We start from the raw sequence: 21,372 nt of genomic DNA, 5'->3' as shown, positions 1-21,372 counted from the left end.
AAGGAGGGTCACCTGAACAATCACAACAGTTGGGTTAGGTGGACACAGGCACCAACAGTGTGGGAGTCCAGGGCAGAGAGTAAGGAACTGAGTTTCTCTGTCCTCACCCCCTTATTCACCAGGGCTACAGGCAGTGAGCCAGGGAACAAGCAGTCCAGTGACCAGAGTATCTGGGGAAGAAAAGGCGTCGGGGTGCGGGGGGAGACTGGCTTTGGCTCTGGATGCAGTGGGAGGGGTGTGTGGAGGATGCCCAGGCAAGAGGGCCAAGCTGCCTCTCCCATGACCTCATCCACCCACCTCCTACCCAAGAAATAAGATTCAGTGAGCCTGAAGAAATACATTAAATATACTTTATTTAAATAGCATTAAACAGAGCTGGCTGTAAGCCAATTGGTCCTGGTGTTGGGGTAAGGGAGTGCTGCAGGTAAAAAGGGGTGAAACAGAGTCCAGCTTTCAGTTTCTTAGCTCAGAAATTCCAGCAATCCCTGTAGCTCCTTGCAACCCCTCACGACCTCTGGGATGGACAGCAGAGTCTGGCAAGAGACACAGAAAAGGCAGCTCAGGGTCACAGGCCAAAGGCCCAAGGCTCCCAGCCCCAAGAAGCACCCACTGAGTTAGAGGGGGGAAAATGGAAGCCACAGAGAAGGCTGCAATAGTGAGTCAGGCCCAGCTCTCAGCAAAGGCTGGGAACCACAGCTATGCTCATCAGTACCCCCTGGGCCAGGCCTTATACCAAGTGCCTTAGTTGCATCAACTCCCTCCCTCCTTTACCTCATAAATATGCTGAACAATGTCATCTAGTTTCTTTAACTCCTTGTCAGAGCGCCGCAGATTCTCTTCCAGGATGTTTCTCTAAAAAGCAAATAGGATGCATAAGCTCTACGCTTAAAAGAACAACATAGCGGGCTTCCCTGGTGGCGCAGTGGTTAAGAATCTGCCTGCCAATGCAGGGGACACGGGTTTGAGCCCTGGTCTGGGAAGATCCCACATGCCGCAGAGCAACTAGGCCCGTGAGCCACAACTACTGAGCCTGCGCGTCTGGAGCCTGTGCTCCACAGCAAGAGAGGCCTCGATAGTGAGAGGCCCGCACACGGCGATGAAGAGTGGCCCCCGCTTGCCGCAACTAGAGAAAGCCCTCGCACAGAAACGAAGACCCAACACTGCCAAAAATTAAATAAATAAATAAATTTAAAAAAAGAACAACATAGCTTGTGGGGAAAGATAAATATGGCAGGGCACTTGCTAGTGGTGACAGGAAATAGCCCTAGAATGACATGGAAATTCTTACGTGGCTCTGGAACTTGACCATGAGTTTTGCCTTCTCATTTTTCATCTCCAGGAACATCACCCTCAGCTTGTCCACCTACAGATATGTTCAGATCAGTAGGGGCACAGCCTAGGGTTCCCACCAGTTGCCCAGCTCTTCTGTTAACTCTGAGTCACCTCCTGGGAGAGCCACACTTTCTCCTGGATCCAGTTAGTGGCCATGGGCTGACTGTCGGGGTTCAGCTGGCCTGCCAGGGTCTCTTGGAGCACCTTAGTCTCTGTCTCCGCACGTCGAAGTGAACGGGTGAGCTGGGTCACCTCCTCTCTAAGCCTCTGGGGATGAGAATGGAGAGGTATCTAGTAGCCCTCAAAGGTCCTCTCTATCCTTATCCCATGTGGTGAGCAAGGGTAGACCAGGGGACCCAATTCCCACATTTAGGACCCTGGCTACCAGAGACATAGAAGGCAGAGGCTGGGCATCATGATGAACGTACTATGAGCTCACCACTCTTGTCTATCTGCTCTAGGATCTTCTCGTTCTGCTGCTGTATCACTTCCTGGAGTTCCTTTTCATTCTGTGAGGAAAAGGGAGGTAAGAAGGCAGTGGGAGAGCTGGCTTCTTTGCAGCCCTTGCCAGGAGATAGGATTTTGTGCCTGACCATGCTCAGCCCAGGTGATACCAATTGATAACACTCCAATTCTTCCTCTAGGGCTATGTCAGGCCAGGCACATTTCCATGTTGAGAGAGTTCTGCTGGAGTTCTAGGTCAGCCTGGAAGATGGGTCAGTCTATAGCTGGTTCCCAAACATGTGAATTGTCTGACCCCAGGAAGGGCAAAACTAGGGCAATGGTTGGAAAATCTCCACCACCCAGATTCCTGGAGAGACAACAGCTCCCAGTGGGCCCTCACAGTTGCCCCAGTTCTTCATCACTTCACTTCCAGGCCCCTCCTCCACCTTGTAGCGCAAGCACAAGGCCTGGTTCAGCTTCTCTATGTCTGCTTCCTTTGCCTTCTGGGCTTCCTGATGCTGTTCTTCCTGGGCCTGCAGCTGAGCCTGCAGATCACATCTAGGGGAGGGAAGAATTCAGCATTATTCCTGTCCCCCCCAGGGGCTGCCCGGGCCCTTGACATAAGGGGCTGCCCACCTGACCTGCCCCCTCTCCCCAAGACTGCACTCCACTCACATCTTTCGCTGCAGAGTCCTGACAGCCTCTTCTTTAGACTCCTGCAGCAGGGAACACAGGCTCTGAAGCTCCAGAGTCATAGTACTCATTTCTGCCAGGCTATTCTCGATGCCTGGGGTTTCTGAAAGAGAAAGTACTAGATAGAGGTAGAGCCCTTTAGCTCTGGAAGGAAGGAGTGTGTAGCTATCACTTCCACAACTCTTACCATGTTCCCCACCCACAGGATCTGAATGTCCGGAACATTACCGATCCCAAAAGGCAGAAATGAAATGAGCCCAAGTAAAATTGAGGTTTTTAGAGCAAAGCACTTCTCACTGCTTTAGTCTTTATCATCACTACCAGATCTAGAAATGAGGCAGGATCCCTGGAGCCCATCCTAACCTGTAGGCTGATGGGAAACCGTTGATGCTACTCTGGTGAAAGCACTCTTGTCACTTCCAAGCAAGGGCACAGGAGCTGATTCTGGCTCTAAAACAAAATGCAACCATGGTAGAGGGCCCCTCTGGTGACCCAGTCAAGGGTCGGCCATCACGGGAGCCAGGGAGAGACAGGGTCTGTTGGCGGCATCTTCAACAGCTGAAGATATCAGGAGCAGAGTCACAACTTTCCCACCCCTAAATTCCAGGGCCTTTAACCTTCATCTGCCACTGCTGTCAGGGTGCTTCCCAAAAAGGTGCTGTCACTGGGCAGAGGGTGTTCCTGGGAAGGAGCACAGGCTGTGCTTATCGGGAGGGTCTCTGGTTCAGCCTAAGGGCAAAGGAAAAAAAAACGTCAGCTGCTTTTCAGGGATAGTGGGTTCCCTGAACTTCCAGGTATTCACCAGCCATCTCCTCGGGATGCTGTTCTATATGTCACCTCTCTTCTCTATCTTCAACTTCTCCATTAGCTCCTTTCCCTGAACTTAATTCTCTCTCACTAGAACAACAATTAAAAAAAAAACAAAAACCCTTCTTCTTACCTTAAGTATGCTTTTAGCTACTGCCTTTTCTTTTTCCCTTCCATTAAAAAAAAAAAGAAAGAAAAGCCTACATTTCTTGCCTAAAATTCTCACCATGTATGGACTCACTAGCCCACTACACTCAGGCTTCTGCCCCACCATTCCACAAAAATTCTCATTATTTGGTACACCAATGGCATCGGACACCTTTCAGGTCTTATTTTACCTGACCTATGTGATAACCAATGACCTTGTTCTTTTAGAAACTTCATTTTCTTCACTTGTGTGACATGACTCTCTCTCCTTCACAGGTAGGACTCATGCCTTTCTGGCTATTTCTTTTCTCTATCCACAGGTCTTTCTTTTACTGTGGGCTCCTTTTGGTTCATCCTTGACCCTCTTTACATTCCCCAGGTGGCCTCACCTCAGGAGCTCCACAAAAACATCTACTTCTACATGGATGACCCTTCAATCTGTCTCACTCAACTGGACCTTCTCCCAATCTCCAGGCCCAAAGGCTCAACTACCTGTGAAAAATCTACCAGATTGCTCCACAGTTCATCTGAAATTTAGTATGTATAAAGCTGAGCTAACCATATTTCCTGTCCCACCCCACCAAAAATCTATTCCTCCACCTGTATTTAAGATCCTAGAGCAGGGGAGCAGCAAATTACAGCCTGTGGTTCAAATCTGGCCTGCCACCTGTCTTTGTAAATAAAGTTTTATTGGAACACTGCCACATCCATTTATTTATATACTCTCTATGCCTGCTCTTGAGCTACAAAGGCAGAGTTGAGTAGTTGAGACAAAGACCATGCGGCTTGCAAAGCCAAAAATATTTATCATATTGCACGTTACAGGAAAAGTCTGCCAATCCCAGTTCTAGAGTGTCGCCATCTTTCCAGCAATCTAGAGATCATCATTCACTCTTCCACTGTACTCCTATATCAAACTGGTCACCACGTTCTGTTGCTTTTTTTTTTTAGATTTTTTTGATGTGGACCATTTTTAAAGTCTTTTTTATTGAATTTGTTACAATATTGCTTCTGTTTTATGTTTTGGTTTTTTGGCCGCGAGGCATGTGGGATCTTAGCTCCCCAACCAGGGATCAAACCCGCACCGCCTGCATTAGAAGGCGAAGTCTTAACCACTGGACCGCCAGGGAAGTCCCCGTTCTGTTACTTTTACTTCCTAAATATGTATTGAATTCATCCAATTCATCCCCTCCTCCGTATCCCTTTAGTTCAAGCCTTCAAAACTCTGGCCTCCTGCCTAGCTCTCCAGTCTTTTCTCCTTATCATCCTTGCCCCACATAGCTCCTATAATCCAATCATAAAGAGCTACCTCCCAGTTCCCAAACTCGCCACATTCCACATGAGCAGGGCCTTGGCCTTGTTCACCTGTAGTCCCAGCACCTAACCCAGGTCTTGTCACAAGGTAGACACTACAAAAAGTACCCATAGTGCCTCTATGACTTTCATACTATTCCCTCTGCCTGGTGGGCCTTCCTATATACCCAACCCTGCCCTACAAACTTCTAACCTCAAGACTCTGCCCAAGAGTCACCTGCTCTGAGAAGACATCTTAACTCTCAAAGGTAAAACTGAGGCTCCTTTCTCTGTGGTCATCCAGGCAACCCTCAGTGGCCATCCAGGCAACGCTCTATCACAATCACAAGCCAAGATGACAAGTTTACATCTGTCTGTCTTCCCTGCAAGACTGGATTCCTGTGCTTAGCACACACTGGGGAATGGGGTCAGATCATAAGCAATTCGATTTCAGGATTCTGGCTGTGCCTTTAACTGTTGAATAAGCTAACTAACGCTGCATTCTGAAAAATATCCATTTATTGTTCAGTGTGCACTGTGGGGAAGCCAAAGAAGCAAGGCTAAATTTCTGCTTTCTTTAAATACAGTCTAGTTGAAGAGACCAAACATCCAAGGAAAATTAATACAAGTGCAAAAGGAGAGTAAGTTCATGAGGAATATAGCAGGAGATCACTGAGTCCACTGATGTTTGGGAACATTTCAAAGAAGAAGGTGAACCAGGGAGGATTTTAATAGGAAGGAAAAGGTCTTTCCAGTTTGAAGATAGAAGAGAACGGACGTGGTAACAGCACGCATCCGGGTGCGAATGGGGATGAGACGTGTGTGTAGTACGTAGGCAGTATATGGGAGTAAAGGGTTCATAACAGGGAGGTAGGAGACAGAAGAAGAAAAGTTTGAGTGACAGGTTGAAGACATCCTGTAGGCAACTGAAAGTCACTGAAGGTCACAGAGATGGAACAAGAGTAGAATTTTAGGAAGACCATTCTATACAATAAGGACACAAGTGGAAAAACTTTCAGTAAACTAGGATTAGAGGGGAACTTCCTCAACTGGATAAAGAATATCTACAAAAAGCCTACAGTTAACATCATACTTAAAGGTGAGAAACTCAAAGCTTTCCCTTTAGGATCAGGTACGAGGCAAGGATGTCCCCTCTCACCATTCCTTTTCAACACTATAGGGGAAGTTCTAGCTAACACAGTAAGACAAGAAAAGGAAATAAAAGGTATACAGTTCGGGAAGGAAGAAATAAAACCGTCTTTATTAGAAGATATTGATACAATTGTAAGGGAAGAGAAGGAAACCCCGGACCCTACCTTCTCCTTTAGTTTTGTCGGCAGGAAGAGGGTCAGGCTACGGAGTTGCTCAGTCAGCACCCTTAGCTCTTGGGAATACTGGCGTGTCTTCTCCAGGTCTTGCTGCTGTTTCTCTGCCATGGTGCTGGCCAGTTTAGCCCTGAAATAAGGAAGGAACAGAGAAGACAGCCAAACACCAGGTGACCTTCTCTGAACACTTCTCCAAATCCCCACACAGAACTGCGTTCAAAGAGGGGAAACAAGAGGCTCTCGGACCCTGTCACAATTCCCTTCTTGGAGACTTTAGCTTCTAGAAGCGGTCCTGGGAGAGATACACACTAACAGGGAAGCACAGAAAGGTAGAGGTCTTACTTCAGGTTCTCCATGGTGTCCTTCAGGTCCTCACACTGCAGGCTGCGCTCCCGGAGGACTTCCAGGGTGGTTTTCAACTGACACTCAACCTGGCCCAGCTCCAGGTGAGCAACCTGATTCTCTTGTTCTGCAAACTGGGGAGACAGGAGCAGGAAGGAAGGCAAGGAGCGAGGAAGGGAGGGGGGAAAATGCATCTAAGTGGGAAATTTTAGAGTCCTGGGAACAGAGGCTTTTTCCAGTCCAGAGTCTCAAACCTCACCTCAATACCATCAGGGAAGAGTCACACTCCTGCAGCTCCCCTGCCCCAAGCCATCTTCCTTACCTCCAGGGTCTCCTTTAGGTCCTGCACCTCCTTGGCCAGGACCGCCTGTTGTTGCTGCAGCTCTGCCTGCATATGTTTTAATGCCATCTCTTCCTTTTGCCATCTGCCAGAGACCTTACGTTAGATCCCATTGGTCCCATATCCTGGATGCCTACTGCCACAATAACCTGAGAGGAACTCACTGAGCAGCCTTCTCCTCACTGCTCTGGGTAAGCTGGCAGAGCAACTGATCCTTCATGGCCAGGTCCTGGGTACAATGGGCATGCTGACTCTGTAGCTCTTTTAGCTGACTCTCCATGCTGGCCAGAATCTGCAGCTGAGCCCGGAGATCTAGACCAAAATTATCCAAATGACACCATGTGGTCCCCAGGCCCAAACGTCCCCATACTTCTGCTCTAAGACAAGTGCCCTAGAGCACTTTCTTGCGCCACTGCCACACCCCAAGCCTCAGCAGGGTACAACTGCTTGCACGCATGCACACACACACACCTGTTGCCAGTCGACTGTTTTCCAACTCCAGTTGTTCTAGTTGGCTTTTGCAGTCCTCTAAATGGGAAGAGACTCGTTCCAGCTCCCTGGAAACCTAGGAGAAAAAGACAGTTTTCCTCCCACAGCTCCTCCTGAATCAACAGTCCCAAGACTTAGTCCAGTGTCTCTTTCTGGACAGGACAACAAACCACCTTGTTCCTGGGCAAAAACACTGCAGCAAATAAGTCTGATCCTCAGGAAAATGTAGAAACAGGAGAAAAGCTGCTGAAGAAGGTGCTGAAGGCCATCTTATAGCAAAGGGACTGGCTGGTCTCCAAACCCACAGATGGAAAGAAGACAGGTCCCAGGGAAGAGGCTAATGACACCACTCATCAGAAAGGCCTTCTGTAGAGAAGAAGGAGGAAACCAGGCCTAAGCAGTCCCCACCCCTGGTTTGTACCTGCTGCTTTTCCTCAATTGCAGCATCACGTTCCTGCAGGGTCTGCCGGCTCTTGGCTGTAAATTTCTCTGTGAGTTGTTGAAACCGGCTCAGCAGAGCTGTCCATGTTACACACTACCAGGGGAAGCAAGCAGGTCAGAAGAGCACCCTTGAGACAAGACTCCTAACAGGGCTGGCTGTGAGCAAAGGAGCAGTATAATGGCCCCAAATACTCACATCCAGCTGCATGGATATCCAGTCCTGCTGCAAGGCTGAAGTAAGACTTGCTGTCAGCTGAGCCAACCCTTCTTGCTCAGTATGAAGCCCTACCTACATGAGAAGGATTGTCGATGGAGGGGGCCCTTTCCCTCTGGATACAGGGAAGTAGGGGTACATGACCATCCTGCCAGTGTGTCAGTATGGATCCCAGGAAAGAATATGCCCTCAGTTACCAGTTGGGTCTGGGTTTCCTTCAAAAGGCCTCTGAATTCCCCCATGGATGCCAGGTCCTGTTCCAGCTGGCTGATGCGCTGGCTGGCATGTGCACAGAAAACCTCTAGCACTGTCTCTGCCTGTTTAGAGAAGAGGTTGAGAGGACATTGTGGGCAGAGGAAGGATACAGCACAAAAAGCCATAACTATCCATCACACCAGTAGTTTAGTTCATTATTCCCCAGGGCAAGCAGTTCTCAGGCCACCCATCTGTGTCTCAAGTCAATTTATGTTCCTGCAGGAACCTTAGGAAGAGACCTCCCACATCCAGGAACAAAAGCCTGACACCTTACCGCATCTTTGCCTCTGAGGGCCATTTCCTCTCTGTGCTTTGCCTCCTCCCTTTCTGCTTTGAGGCTCTGGAGCCTTGCCCTCAATTTCTTCAACACATCAAAACAGCAGGACACCAAGGTTTCTGTACGCCGAGACTATAAGATAAGAATCATATACTGTGTCTGGTTTCTTTATTTGGCTGAATTTCAGTCCCACCAAAGGCCTCTGCCTCCATCTGCATGCTGCTTACCTCCTGACTCAGAGCAGTTTTATCTTCATCTAAGTGCAGCAGAGATAGGTGAAGTAAGGATATCAGCTCTTTAGAGACCAGCACCCATGACTGCTGTAGAGGGAGAGATGGTTAGGCTAGATCAAATAAAGTCATTAAGCAGGAAGTAAGCAGGGACACTGAGGAGGAAGCCACCAACCCCAATTTCACGCTCCCAATAAGGAAGAGATGTTCTTAACAAAAGGAAACCTCCCTTCACTACCATGGCTGAGTACCATCCATCATCTGCTAACTGCTCAGGAGTCGCCATTCTTGATCTTCACAGGAGACCCAGCAATGGTATAAGGTCAATCAACACTTACCATGACATTCCTGGCCTGCCGCAGAGCCTGTCCAATCTCCTGGCTCTCCTGAAGATGCTGAGGTTTCTTACTCATCTAGTTGGAGAAACAGAGTTGCCCCTTTTGCATAGGCAACATGCACCACCAGCAGCTCATTCCCCCTCCCACCGAGATACAGGAGCCTTTCCCATTAAAATCAGGAGCAAGGCTCACAGCTTGATGAAACCAAGTCAGAAAAAATCCAGAGGTAGGTAAAAAAATTACTTTTTAAAATAACTTTTTTTTCTGATTATGTGTTTACTGTAAAATTTTGGAAATAGGAAAGTGAATAAAATGGAAAAAGAATCATTATCAATTTCACCCCTAGAGCAGTGATTCTCAACCAACAGTATAGCACCCACCCCAAGAGATTTCAATATACCTCCACACCAGATTTCCTTGCTATAGGGATTTGCTGTAACTGATTGAGTATGTTACCTCCCTCAGGTGTCAGGGGGAGAAAAAAGTTGTAGACTACTGATTTAGAAAGAAATAACTATATTTAATAAATTCTAAGATGATTGCCTTTTTACAATTTTTTTTTATTTTGGCCGCACTGTGCGGCATGTGGGATCTTTGTTCCCTGACCAGGGATCAAACCCGTGCCCCCTGCATTGGAAGCACAGAGTTCTAACCACTGAACCACCAGGGAAGTCCCTGTCTTTTTACATTTTAACACCACTGACATTGGTATGCATTCAACATTGATAGTATCTTAGATTTGATGAAAGATAGTAATGCTTAAGAAAAACCACAATTGAGATTATAATATATAAATAAATTTGGGGTCCTGCTTTTCTTACTTAATTTTATTATACTAATGTTATTTAGCCCTGAGTTTATATTTAGTCTCCTCATTGAGAGCCTGAGACTAGGATATGTGCTTTAGGGAGACCTATCAAAGTGGAATATCACTCGTTTTTAACTTCTGCTGATATTTTACCTCACCTCAAAGCCTCTTAGAGGTTATATGAACTCTGAACTCCTTTCTTTTTTTTTTATTCTTTTTATTTATTTATTTATTTTTGTTGATCTCTAGGTATCTTTTTTTTGGCTGGGCCATGGCGCTTGTGGGATCTTATTTATTTATTCTTGGCTGCGTTTGGTCTTTGTTGCTGTGCGTGGGCTTTCTCTAGTTGCAGCAAGTGGGAGCTACTCTTCGTTGTGGTGCGTAGGCTTCTCATTGCAGTGGCTTCTTTTGTTGTGGAGCACTGGCTCTAGGTGCGTGGGCTTCAGTAGTTGTGGCTCGCAGGCTCTAGAGCACAGGCTCAGTAGTTGTGGCGCACAGGCTTAGCTGCTCCACGGCATGTGGGATCTTCCCAGACCAGGGATCGAACCCATGTTCCCTGCATTGGCAGGCAGATTCTTAACCACTGTGCCACCAGGGAAGTCCCTGAATTCCTTTCTTTAAAAACCATGAACATTAAACTTATTTTTCCATGCTATTAAAAGCTCTTGGCAGTCCAGTGGTTAGGACTCTACACTTCCACTGCAGGGGGCATGGGTTTGATCCCTGGTGGGGGAACTAAGATCCTGCATGCCGCATGGCACGGCTGGAAAAAAAAAAAACTCTTCATAAATATATTTTTAAATAACAGTAGGATATCCCATCTTATGGATGTACCATTATTTTTCATTTTTTAAAAGTTATCATCTTTATGCAGAATTTTTTTTTTCCCCTTAGGATTTATCCCTAGAAGTGGGGTTACTGGGTCAAAAAGTTTGAACTGCTTTGAGCAGTTTAAATTGCCTGCAAAAACGGCTGAACCCGTTTAAAGGCATAATGTTCAAACAAGAGAAAAAAATTTTAAATGTAATATTAAATATAACTGTTTTAAAGCATAAAAAAAAAAAGATTGAACCAATTTATGCCCTACTGACGACAGGACAATGCTTACCACTATTATCTATTTTATTCTTTGCTTTTTTGTCAGAAGAAAATAGCATCTCATGTTGCAATTTGCATTTCTCTGATTACCAGTAATGGTAACCTTCTCAAATATTTATTTACTACTCATTTTAATTTTCTTAATCTCTAAAGATCTGTTCATTATCTTAGGGCAGACGAAAATCTTAGTGTGCTATGTGGAGTAGATAAGTATGATTTCAAAGGCAGCAGAGCCGTAGAGAAACTTTGAAGTTCTGAGAGAAAAGTGGAGAACCTTCATTACTGCTGCAAGGCAGCCATCGTCTAGGAAAAAGCCTAGTGCTGGAGCAGGAGTGCTGAGTCACGATGCTGCAGCAGTCTGGATATAAGGATGCAGATCTCTTGGAGTTCATCGCTCCCCTCCCCAGCAAAGCAGACATTGTTCCCGACTGCGTCATGCAGTAAGGCACAGAGTTACCCCTGGAGCCCTGGAACAGGGCACACATACTGCTCAGGGCTGGCCAGTCAGGCAGGTGATGAGATTAGCGTGAATGAGGCAGCCAAGCGGCAAGGACATGGCACTGTGATGGGGAATGGCTGAAGGCACTGTCATTTCCTCTCTTTGGTTCTGCTCCAGTGGTCTATAAAAGGATTTGCCAAGCTTCAAGGAAAGAGGGTACAAGGCCAACTCAGGGATGGGGAACAAGGTCAAGGACAAGAGGAAAGGATACAAAAATAAGAAAATACAGGAATGATGAGCCTATGGCTTCCAGGATTTTGACAAAAAGTAAAGTCATTATTTTGAGGATATTTTCAACCCAAAGGAGGTCTTTGGAGTTTTAGAGACCATCTTTTTTTTTTTTTGGCCGCGCTGCGCGGCTTGTGGGATCTTAGTTCCCCAACCAGGGATTGAACCCCGGCCCTCGGCAGTGAGAGCGCGGAGTCCTAACCACTGGACTGCCAGGGAATTCCCGAGACCATCTCTTCTTAGCAGCAGCCACCTATTACCTCAACAGCCACAACACTGAGGACCTCAATTCCTTCCCTGACACATTCCCTTACTTCCTCGGCCTGTGCTGTCACAGCAAGATTCCTCTTGAACAATGGTCTTTAAACTGTTTTCCTCTGATATCTCCTACAGTAATTTTGAAAGCTGGAGTACCCTAACGTTTAAATTGTTACAAAGGCTGTAATTTCCACCAATTATAAACATTGACAGTTTGAAATAACACTGTTACATCACTCTTAAATATACCCAATGGTATAAATTTTACATACACCATAACGATTTTTTTTTTAACGTTTTTATTGGAGTATAATTGCTTTACAATGGTGTGTTTGTTTCTGCTTTATAAACCATAATGATTTAATACCTATTTGATACCTTTAGAAAATACACAAAGCGGACTTCCCTGGTGGCGCAGCGGTTAAGAATCCACCTGCCAATGCAGGAGACACGGGTTCGAGCCCTGGTCCGGGAAGATCCCACATGCCGCGGAGCAACTAAGCCCATGCGCCACAGCTACTGAGCCTGTGCTCTAGAGCCCGCGAGCCACAACTACTGAGCCCACGTGCCATAACTACTGAAGCCCGCACGCCTAGAGCCCGTGCTCCACAACAAGAGAAGCACACCGCAACGAAGAGTAGCCCCCGCTCACCGGAACTAGAGAAAGCCCGTGCACAGCAACGAAGACCCAATGCAGCCAAAAATAAATTAATTAATTAATTAAAAAAAAATACTTGACGTTCTTCTTTAACAGAAATTTTATATCATCCCTTTTTCTCCTTGAACCTCTATTTTTACTCCTCTCAGAATTTTATCCTAATAAAACATACTTTTATACTTTAAACTCTGATATTAGTATCTCTGCAATGACAACAAAAGTTCATCTAAATTTAAATAAATTAAAAAAAATTTTTAATTCCTCTGACCATAAGATTTTAAATTTATTTATTTATTTATTTATTTATTTTTGGTTGCATTGGGTCTTTGTTGCTGTGCGTGGGCTTTCTCTAGTTGTGGCAAACGGGAGCTACTCTTCGTTGCGGTGCACAGGCTCCTCATTGCGGTGGCTTCTCTTGTTGCGGAGCACAGGCTCTAGGCATGCGGGATTCAGTAGTTGTGGCACACAGGCTCAGTAGTTGTGGCTCGTGGGCTCTAGAGCGCAGACTCAGTAGTTGTGACACACGGGCTTAGTTGCTCCGCGGCATGTGGGATCTTTCCAGACCAGGGATCGAACCCGTGTCCCCTGCATTGGCAGGCGGATTCTTAACCACTGCGCCACCAGGGAAGTCCCACATAAGATTTTAAGTGAGAAAACTCTCTTTTGGATGGAGAAATATTTTCATCGGTTGTATACTAATCACTGTAATAATATAATTTTTAATTAAAATCATAAACATATCCAGTAGAATTTTACTGGAGACCCATCTACTAATGAAATAGATGGAGCATCCCTCCCCTTATTAGTTCATGTGTCTGTGATTACTATAATTCCTACAAAAAGACATAGTTCAGCAAGAATTCTATGCCTATTTTCCATTCTTACGGATACAAGATTTATGTGAGGGAATTCCATGGCGGTCGTGTCGTTAGAACTCCGCGCTCTCACTGCCAAAGGCCTGGGTTTGATCCCTGGTCGGGGAAATGAAATCCCACAAGCCATGTGGTGCAGCCAAAAAAAAAAGATTTCTGTGAGAAAATTTCTTCACATAAATAATGGGAATAAGAAGGAATGAAAGAAGGGAAGAAGGGAATGTCACCTAATTCTAGGAGCTCCTTTGGAGATACATGCCGAAAATCTCACAGTGAACTTCCATCCACTGACATAACTGAAGTCTTCCTTCAATTTTGTTGAAAGCACACAAAAATGACATGTTACATAATCATTGCAGTCATTTGCCTTCTCAGCACGTACACAAATATTTTCTATTGTCCTTTGAATGCTGCCTCTTGACAATGTAAGATTCAGGACAGGTAGTAAATAGGCTCTTCTTTATAGTAAAGTTAGTAAATTGGGCAAGGGTAATTGAGAATGGGGAAGTAGGAAAGAAAACAAATTAGTAAAGAGTGCATTTGGAAGATGAGGATCTAGAAACCGATTCCTTTAAAACTTTCCTTGCTTGCATTCCCTTGGAAGGTCTTGATGTACCCCAGGGGTATAGTGAGTACCAACAGCTCTAAGGGATTTTCCAGATCCTCAGCTTTTATACATATTCTAAGGAAGAGGGCCCACTGGGGTCCTCCACACTTTGGGAAGAACCTTCTTACCCCACTGGAAGAGGTGTCAGTCTGTGTGCTGCTGTCCTGAACTTCTGGGTGAGGGCCAGTCAGCTGGCTCTTCCAGTCCTGCAGCTGGCGGGAGAGAACCTCCAGAATGACAAGAGAGTTCAGCAGGTTATCTTCCAGGTCATGTCGAGATAAGGCAGTGAGATCTGGAGGACGGCTGCAGTAGGAAGAGAAGAACATGAGAAGGAGAGAGGGAAAGGGATGGGAGTGGCAGATCCAGGTGAATGAGGTCCAGGAGCACAAAGATACAGGGATACTTACCCCCATAGAAGGTGCTCTGTCTCAGAAGTACTGTCCTTGGTGCCCACCAGGCCTGTTTGGGATGTGTTTGTACTCCTTTCCTGCTGTGCTGGGGGAGTAAACCAAGTCCCCACCGAGCAAGCAGAGAAAGGGGTAGTGCCAATCGCAGCATCCCGAAACACAGAGGGAAGAGATAAGCTCTGGCGGAGATTTTCCAGCATGATGGAGGTATTTACACCTTTTTCCAGCCAGGCCAGGGGAGACATCCAAGGCCCCATATCAGAGACGGGAATGCTACCAGCATCTTCTACTGCTGGCCCTGGAGCTGCCTGGGATTCCATTTCTCCTGGATTTGGGGTCAGGCCTGTGGATGGAATATCATCCATATTTGAGACAAGTGCTTGATCTCCCAGTTCGGCCTCCTCAGGGAATGTGGGAAAGCTCATTTCTCTCTCCTCTATAGTTCTGTGCTCTAAAATTTCCTCCCCTGGGTCCACAAGACTGACAGGGAAATCTGCTGCTAAGACAGGTGAAGGGGAAAGCCAGAGCAGGGAGGAAGGCAACAAGGCATTACTTTCAGAAGGGACTAAGTCCTCAGGCACAGCCTCAGTCCTACTGTCCTTCAGGCTTTCCTTGGAGCAGTGTAGCTGTTGCTCAGAACAGGGATTTTGTGGGTACTCCAACAGATGGGATGGAGGATCCTGAAATGTAGGTTTCTCAGGCATAGCAGGAACAATTTCTGAAAAGTTGTCTTCCATGCAGGGGGCCACCCCCTTTCTCAGCAGATCTCCTGGCCTCAAAGGCTCATCTAGAGAGAAGCTGTTTGTCTCTGCCATGGTCTCTAGATGGGCCTCGAGTGTAATGTTTTGCTGCTGCCCCCCTGGAGAAGGTACAAGGACCATGGTTTTAACCACATTGTCGCCCAGTGGGTCTACTGCTTCCTCAGATGTTTTGGGAGTAGAATTGGTTTGGGGAATCAGATTTAGGGGCTGCTCATCTGATTCATGTTGACAAGCTTCTAGACATGTTGAGGGATGGCTGAACTGTTCTGAAGGGGCATCTGTCTTCTTAGCATTGACAAAATCCAGTGGAGATGAGTTGTTGCTGCCTTCCTGCCAAAGGAAACAAAAGTAGTTGACTAATACAGTCAGTTCTGGTTCCCAATATACAGTTATGGGTGCAGGATACTGTCTGAACTCAAAAAAGGAAAGAGTTCTCATTACCTTTACTTAGGTAAGAACTTAGCTAAGCCTTGCTACTTACTATAGAGACCCAGTAGAAAAGCTGGGAAGCCATTCTGGGTCCTTCCAAGTGAACCAGGTTACAGTATAAACAGTCTAAGATAATCTATCCATGTCATGGGAAGATGGTGGCTTGAAAGTGACCCCACTCTTCTCCAATCCTAACTCCAACCCACTTCTAGGGTAGGAGGGATCCCTGGCTCAAGTTCTACAGTTGGTATAAGATTTTCTTCCTTTTGGAACAGATGAGAAATTGGGGACTAGAGTGAGAGAGCACTTGGCCCACAGAGATCCATGTACCGTAGGAAGAAAGGGCAACATCAACCTGTGCCAGTGACCTAGTCTCCTTGACCGCAAGAACTGAGGGTATCCTGAACACATGGGTTGAGGCCATTCAATCCTTGGGATTTGAAGAGCTCTAGCTTTTGTAGCAGAGGAGAATGAAGAGCAGAAAGACTTCCTGGTGCCCTGAAAAGGGAGTGACAACCTCCCAATTGCTGGTTCATAGGGACAGAGACCACTGCACTTTCTACCACTTGCAGGGCTGCTGGTCCTGAGACTCAATGAACAAAAAAAGGAAAATATGAATGTACTTATGTGGATCCAGTAGCCAGAGAAAGGACAAACCCTAAGATAGTTAGGAAAGGTAGGCTCTACCAAAACACAGCTGACGGAAGAAACAGATAACAATTTGCACCAAAAAGTATATGCATACATAAGAAGATCTGAGTACAACTCACACACACAAAGACTTTCTGGAAATAATAAATATTACTTTTAAACCAAAAATTTTAGTAATATGCATTGAAAGAGGATGATCAGAGTTAAGACAAGAATTACTGGCCTGGACAATCAAGTGGAAGACATATCTTAAAGACAAAAATACAAAGAAATGTAAATCTGAGGGAAAAGCTAAGAGAACTGGAAAATAAATCCAGCAAACCTAACATGTGAATAAAAGAAGTTCAGGGAGAAAAGAGAACACATACAGGTGGGGCACTGATTAACAAGTATTAGAAGAAAATTTCTCTAAGGTAAAGAAAGATCTGAGTTTGCATATTAAAATGGCTCACCAAGTTCCAAGCAGGACTGACAAAAAATGATAAACTTTCTGAACTACCAGAACAACAAAACTATTTTAGAAGCTTTAGATTATAAAGACCAATTATTTACAAAAAAAAAAGAATTAGACTTACATGAAATTTCTCATTTACAGCAGTGGATGAAACTTTAAAACATAAAGTTGAGCTAAAACTTCTGATATTCTAGCAATGTCCTTGGGTATTGGTTACAACGATGTGTGCGTTATACAAATTTGTTAGGCTCAATGTTTTATGTACTTTCATGTATTTTATTTCAAATTTTCAAGTTTTTTTTCAAAGTGCTAAAGGAGGGACTTCTCTGGTGGCGCAGTGGTTAAGAATCTGCCTGCCAATGCAAGGGACATGGGTTCGATCCCTGAGCCAGGAAGATCCCATGTGCCGCGGAGCAACTAAGCCCATGTGCCACAACTACTGAGCCTGCACGCCACAACTACTGAAGCCCGTGTGCCTAGAGCCCATGCTCCACAACAAGAGAAGCCACCACAATGAGAAGTCCGCGCACCACAACCAAGAGTAGCCCCCGCTCGTCGCAACTAGAGAAAGCCGGCACGCAGCAACGAAAACCCAACACAGCTAAAGATAAAAAATAAATAAATTTATAAAAAAACAAAACAAAACAAAAACAAAGTGCTAAAGGAAAAGCAGAAAATAAAGGGGATGGCAAAGAGATACCAGGCAAAAACAAACAAAGAGAGCAGAGGCAGCAGTTTTAGTATCAGACAAGGTAGAATGTAAAGTTATGGCACTATTACGATAAAAGACAAAATTAAAGATATATGATATAAAAAAATATAAATCAGTCGGCACTACATAGCCCAGAAGCTAAATATATAAACCAAAGGCTTTTATAAATGTAAAAATGACCTTAAAGTTTTTGCTGTGTTTATCAAGTTCCTATTTATTCCTTTTAAAAATCACTTAAGGAGAAGATATTTGCAAATCATATATCTGATAAGGGGTTAATATCCAGAACAGATAAAGAATTCCTACAACTCAACAACAACAACAACAACAACAAAAATAATTAAATTTAAAAATGGGCAAAGGGACTTCCTTGGTGGCACGGTGGTTAAGAATCTGCCTGCCAGTGCAGGGGACATGGTTCGAGCCCTGGTCCGGGAAGATCCTACATGCCACGGAGCTCCTAAGCCCGTGTGCCGCAACTACTGAGCCTGCACTCTAGAGCCCACGAACTACACCTACTGAAGCCCGTGCACCTAGAGCCCGTGCTCCGCAACAAGAGAAGCCACCGCAATGAGAAGCCCTTGCACCACAACAAAGAGTAGCCCCTGCTCGCTGCAATTAGAGAAAGCCCACACGCAACAAAGAAGACCCAACGCAGCCAAAATAAATTAATTAATTAATTAATTAATTAAAAAAAAAAAAAAACACTCCCAGAAAACAAAAGTCCAGGACCAGATCATTTCACAGGTTGAATTTACCAAAATTCAAAGAAGATTTAATACCCATTTGTCTCAAGCTCTTCCAAAAAATTAAATAAAGAGAAGGAAACACTTCCTAACTCATTTTACAAGGCCCAAATTATGTTGATACCAAAATCAGACAAGGACAACACAAAACTCAACAGATCTGGCAGACTAAAAAAAGTGCAAGGACAGAATAATTAACTATCTGCTGATGGATATAATAGAATGTGACATCCTTTGAATAGTAAATATGCTTTTTTTCATATGTTCATGGAACACTCAGAAAAATTCATCCTATACTTGGCTACAAAGACAACAGATTACAGTCTGATCATAATGCAAGAAAAAAAATTTAAAAGGTGACACAAAATGGTTTTTAAGCACTTGGAAATTAAGAACGCCTCCTAGATAACCCCTGGATTAAAGGTAAAAATCAAAAGAAAATTACAAACTAGCTAAAAAGCATGACAAAGGATGACTATTTATAATATACACTTAGAAAATGATGAAAAAGAAATTAAGAACCCCTCCTAGATAACCTCTGGATTAAAGGTAAAAATCAAAAGAAAATTACAAACTAGCTAAAAAGCATGACAAAGGATGACTATTTATAATATACACTTAGAAAATGATGAAAAAGAGTTAACAACCCAATAGAAAAATGAGCAAATAACATAAATAAGCATTTCACAAAAGAGCAAACCCAAATAACCAACTCACATGTAAGAGATACACTCACTAGTAGTCAGGAAAATGCAAATTAAAGTAACAATAAGATACCACATCAGACTGGCTAAAATTTTAAAGATCTCTAACAACTACTACAAGAGGTGATGTGGGGAAATGGATATCGTCATACAATGCTGGAGAGAATATGAATTGTAATAGCTATTTTAGATAGCAATCTGACAAAATTTAAAATTAAAAATATCTTTCCTTCAAACCAATAATCCTACTCCTGAAAATGTATCTCATCGAAATAAAGGTATCAGTACAAAGATATTTACATTAGCACTGTTTGCAGAAGCAAAAAAAGTGGAACGATAAATGACCATTTATGACTAAATTATGATTCATGCATACCACAGTATCTTATGAATTAGCTCTACACTAGTTGACGTGGAGGGATTTAAACCACATTGTTAAATGAGAAAAGCAACAGGCAGAGAAATGTATACAGTCAATCCTCATTATTTGAACTGAGACATAGCTATGTCTCTCAAGACCTTTCACAAAAGTACAACTCAGTGTGGGCAGTTCTACAAGGAGCTAGTTTCAACTCCGGTGGTCCAGGAACCCTGTCTGGAAGTGGTGTAACTTGATCCCAGGGGAGTTTTGACTACCTCTGGGAATGGATGGACATTGCCTCATTCTTGCAGCTGACTGACTTCTCCGTAAGTGAGTCCCTATTAAGAGGGAGACCACTAACCAAAGTGATAGTATTTCTGAGACGTTTGGTAAAGACAGAATGGGGGAGGAGGTGATGAAAAAAACTAACAGCTAAATAGAGGTGCGGGTTCTCAGTGGACTTCCTCTAGCGACCCTAGGGTACCTCTCTGTTGGCCTGAATAGCTGTAAATGGATGTCACCGAAGAAGGAAACTTCATTATCGTTATTAATTACGTTCCAGCCCTGGCCCTCTGTTCCTCTGAGCTCTCGGCCTCGGCAAAGAGCCCAGTCGAGAGGCTGGCCAGGCGAATCTCACCTGCAGCCCTAGCTTGCACAGTGATGGGGTGGACGAGTAGGCTATCGGGGACCCTGTTCCCGAGTTGGTGAGGGCACCAGGTTGCAGGATAAGTTCTCGGAGAGGCGTTCTCATAGCTGCTTTTCCCTAAAACAGAAGAGAGAATGTGAGAAAGCCTGGGCTCTGCCAGCCTGCCCTAAGAAGCTCCCCTCCCTCCCTAAGAAGCTCACGAGCAATAACAAGAGTAGGCTCCAGGGCTTCCCTGGTGGCGCAGTGGTTGAGAATCTGCCTGCCAATGCAGGGGACACGGGTTCAAGCCCTGATCTGGGAAGATCCCACATGCCGCGGAGCAACTAGGCCCGTGAGCCACAATTACTGAGCCTGCGCGTCTGGAGCCTGTGCTCCGCAACAAGAGAGGCCGCGATAGTGAGAGGCCCGCGCACCGTGATAAAGAGTGGCCCCCACTTGCCGCAACTAGAGAAAGCCCTCGCACAGAAACGAAGACCCAACGCAGCCAAAAATAAATAAGTAAATAAAATTAAAAAAAAAAAAAAAGAGTAGGCTCCAACCCCAGTCCTCTGAACATCAGGACTAGCATTAGACTCCACATGCACCCGTCCCCAGGCTCGACCCAGCTTTCCACGACGCCCGGCAGCCAGCGACCCCGACCCGAAACCCCGGCCCATCTCTCTCCCTCCATGAGGCCCTCCCGCTCACCGGTTGGGGCGAAGGCGACACGCTAAGGTTCAGTTTTTTCACCCGCCACATCTTCAACACAACACAGGGTGATCACCTCCTAGACGCAAGAGGCGACGCCATACTCACCCGCCGTCTTTATTTGAACCTGCTCCGCGCTTCCCGATTGGCTGCGAAGTCTCAGTGCGTCAGGTGGGCGCGTCCGCCCCGGGCTCGAGCCCGGCGGGCGGGGGCGGGGCCTGTATTGGACCCGCCCCGCCCGGCCTCCTGTGCGCGCGCGCTCTGCGAGCCGACCCCCAACCCCCGACGCCGGCGGTCGTCTGGACGCGCTCCAGGCCGAAGGCCAGCCTTTCGGCTTCACCTCTGAGAGGGTGACCGGTAAGTTGGACAGTCGAGGAGTCCGTCCCTCCTGCTTCGAGTAGGCCAGTCTCACACCCTGTCGGAAAAGCTGTCCCCGTGGCCTGGCCTTAGGAAGTTTCTCCTCGGGTTTCCCTCAGCTACCTCAGCCTTAACCGGCAGGAGCCGGTCGGGGGTCTGGAAGGGAAGGTGAGTGGAGCGTTTTTTACGTAGGCTGCTCGGTCCGCGCATAGGTCCTGCGTCCGTGATGACCTGAGACGTGGTTCTCAGCCTGCGCTGTCATTTAGCCTCTTAAGAATTTCTGGTGTTTTCTTGGCACTTAACTCAGGGTCCGCAACAAGTTTACTGGAACAATAATAGCTCACAAGTATTGAACATTTATTAGGCACCTGGCACTCTTCTAAATGCCTTTTATATCTTAACTCCTTTAATCCCCAAAAGGGCATATGAAGTAGGCACCGTAAATATCCCCGTTTTACAGAC

The 21,372-nt window shown here is 45.6% G+C and overlaps 1 protein-coding gene across 1 annotated transcript; it reads right to left on the bottom strand.

Annotated features, from left to right (window-relative positions):
- Nucleotides 1-399: 399 nt before the first annotated feature.
- On the bottom strand, nucleotides 400-20,656 carry SPAG5 (sperm associated antigen 5). Its single transcript, XM_061175274.1, has 24 exons — nucleotides 20,554-20,656; nucleotides 19,858-19,983; nucleotides 14,403-15,493; nucleotides 14,124-14,298; nucleotides 8,968-9,042; nucleotides 8,627-8,719; nucleotides 8,397-8,531; nucleotides 8,065-8,184; nucleotides 7,850-7,942; nucleotides 7,634-7,747; nucleotides 7,195-7,288; nucleotides 6,888-7,035; nucleotides 6,706-6,808; nucleotides 6,384-6,517; nucleotides 6,033-6,171; nucleotides 3,087-3,198; nucleotides 2,833-2,919; nucleotides 2,452-2,572; nucleotides 2,223-2,334; nucleotides 1,761-1,841; nucleotides 1,444-1,599; nucleotides 1,289-1,363; nucleotides 772-852; nucleotides 400-533 (listed from the first exon to the last, which is right to left on the bottom strand). The coding sequence occupies exons 1-24, from the start codon at nucleotides 20,602-20,604 to the stop codon at nucleotides 462-464; spliced, it is 3,588 nt and encodes a 1,195-aa protein (XP_061031257.1). The 5' UTR covers nucleotides 20,605-20,656; the 3' UTR covers nucleotides 400-461.
- Nucleotides 20,657-21,372: the final 716 nt, after the last annotated feature.

This window comes from Eubalaena glacialis, chromosome 19, assembly GCF_028564815.1.
Source record: "Eubalaena glacialis isolate mEubGla1 chromosome 19, mEubGla1.1.hap2.+ XY, whole genome shotgun sequence".
In the NCBI taxonomy this organism is placed as follows: domain Eukaryota; kingdom Metazoa; phylum Chordata; class Mammalia; order Artiodactyla; family Balaenidae; genus Eubalaena; species Eubalaena glacialis.
Note: the sequence above shows the minus strand (reverse complement) of the source record. Positions and strands in the feature narration are given on the sequence as shown.

Coding starts and splice junctions, on each gene's coding strand:
- SPAG5 (XM_061175274.1), bottom strand. CDS start 20,604: ATGTGGCGGGTGAAAAAACTGAACCTTAGCGTGTCGCCTTCGCCCCAA. Junction 7,943..8,064: donor AGGAAACCCAGACCCAACTG/GTAACTGAGGGC, acceptor CTTCTCATGTAG/GTAGGGCTTCATACTGAGCA. Junction 7,036..7,194: donor AAACAGTCGACTGGCAACAG/GTGTGTGTGTGT, acceptor ATTTTGGTCTAG/ATCTCCGGGCTCAGCTGCAG.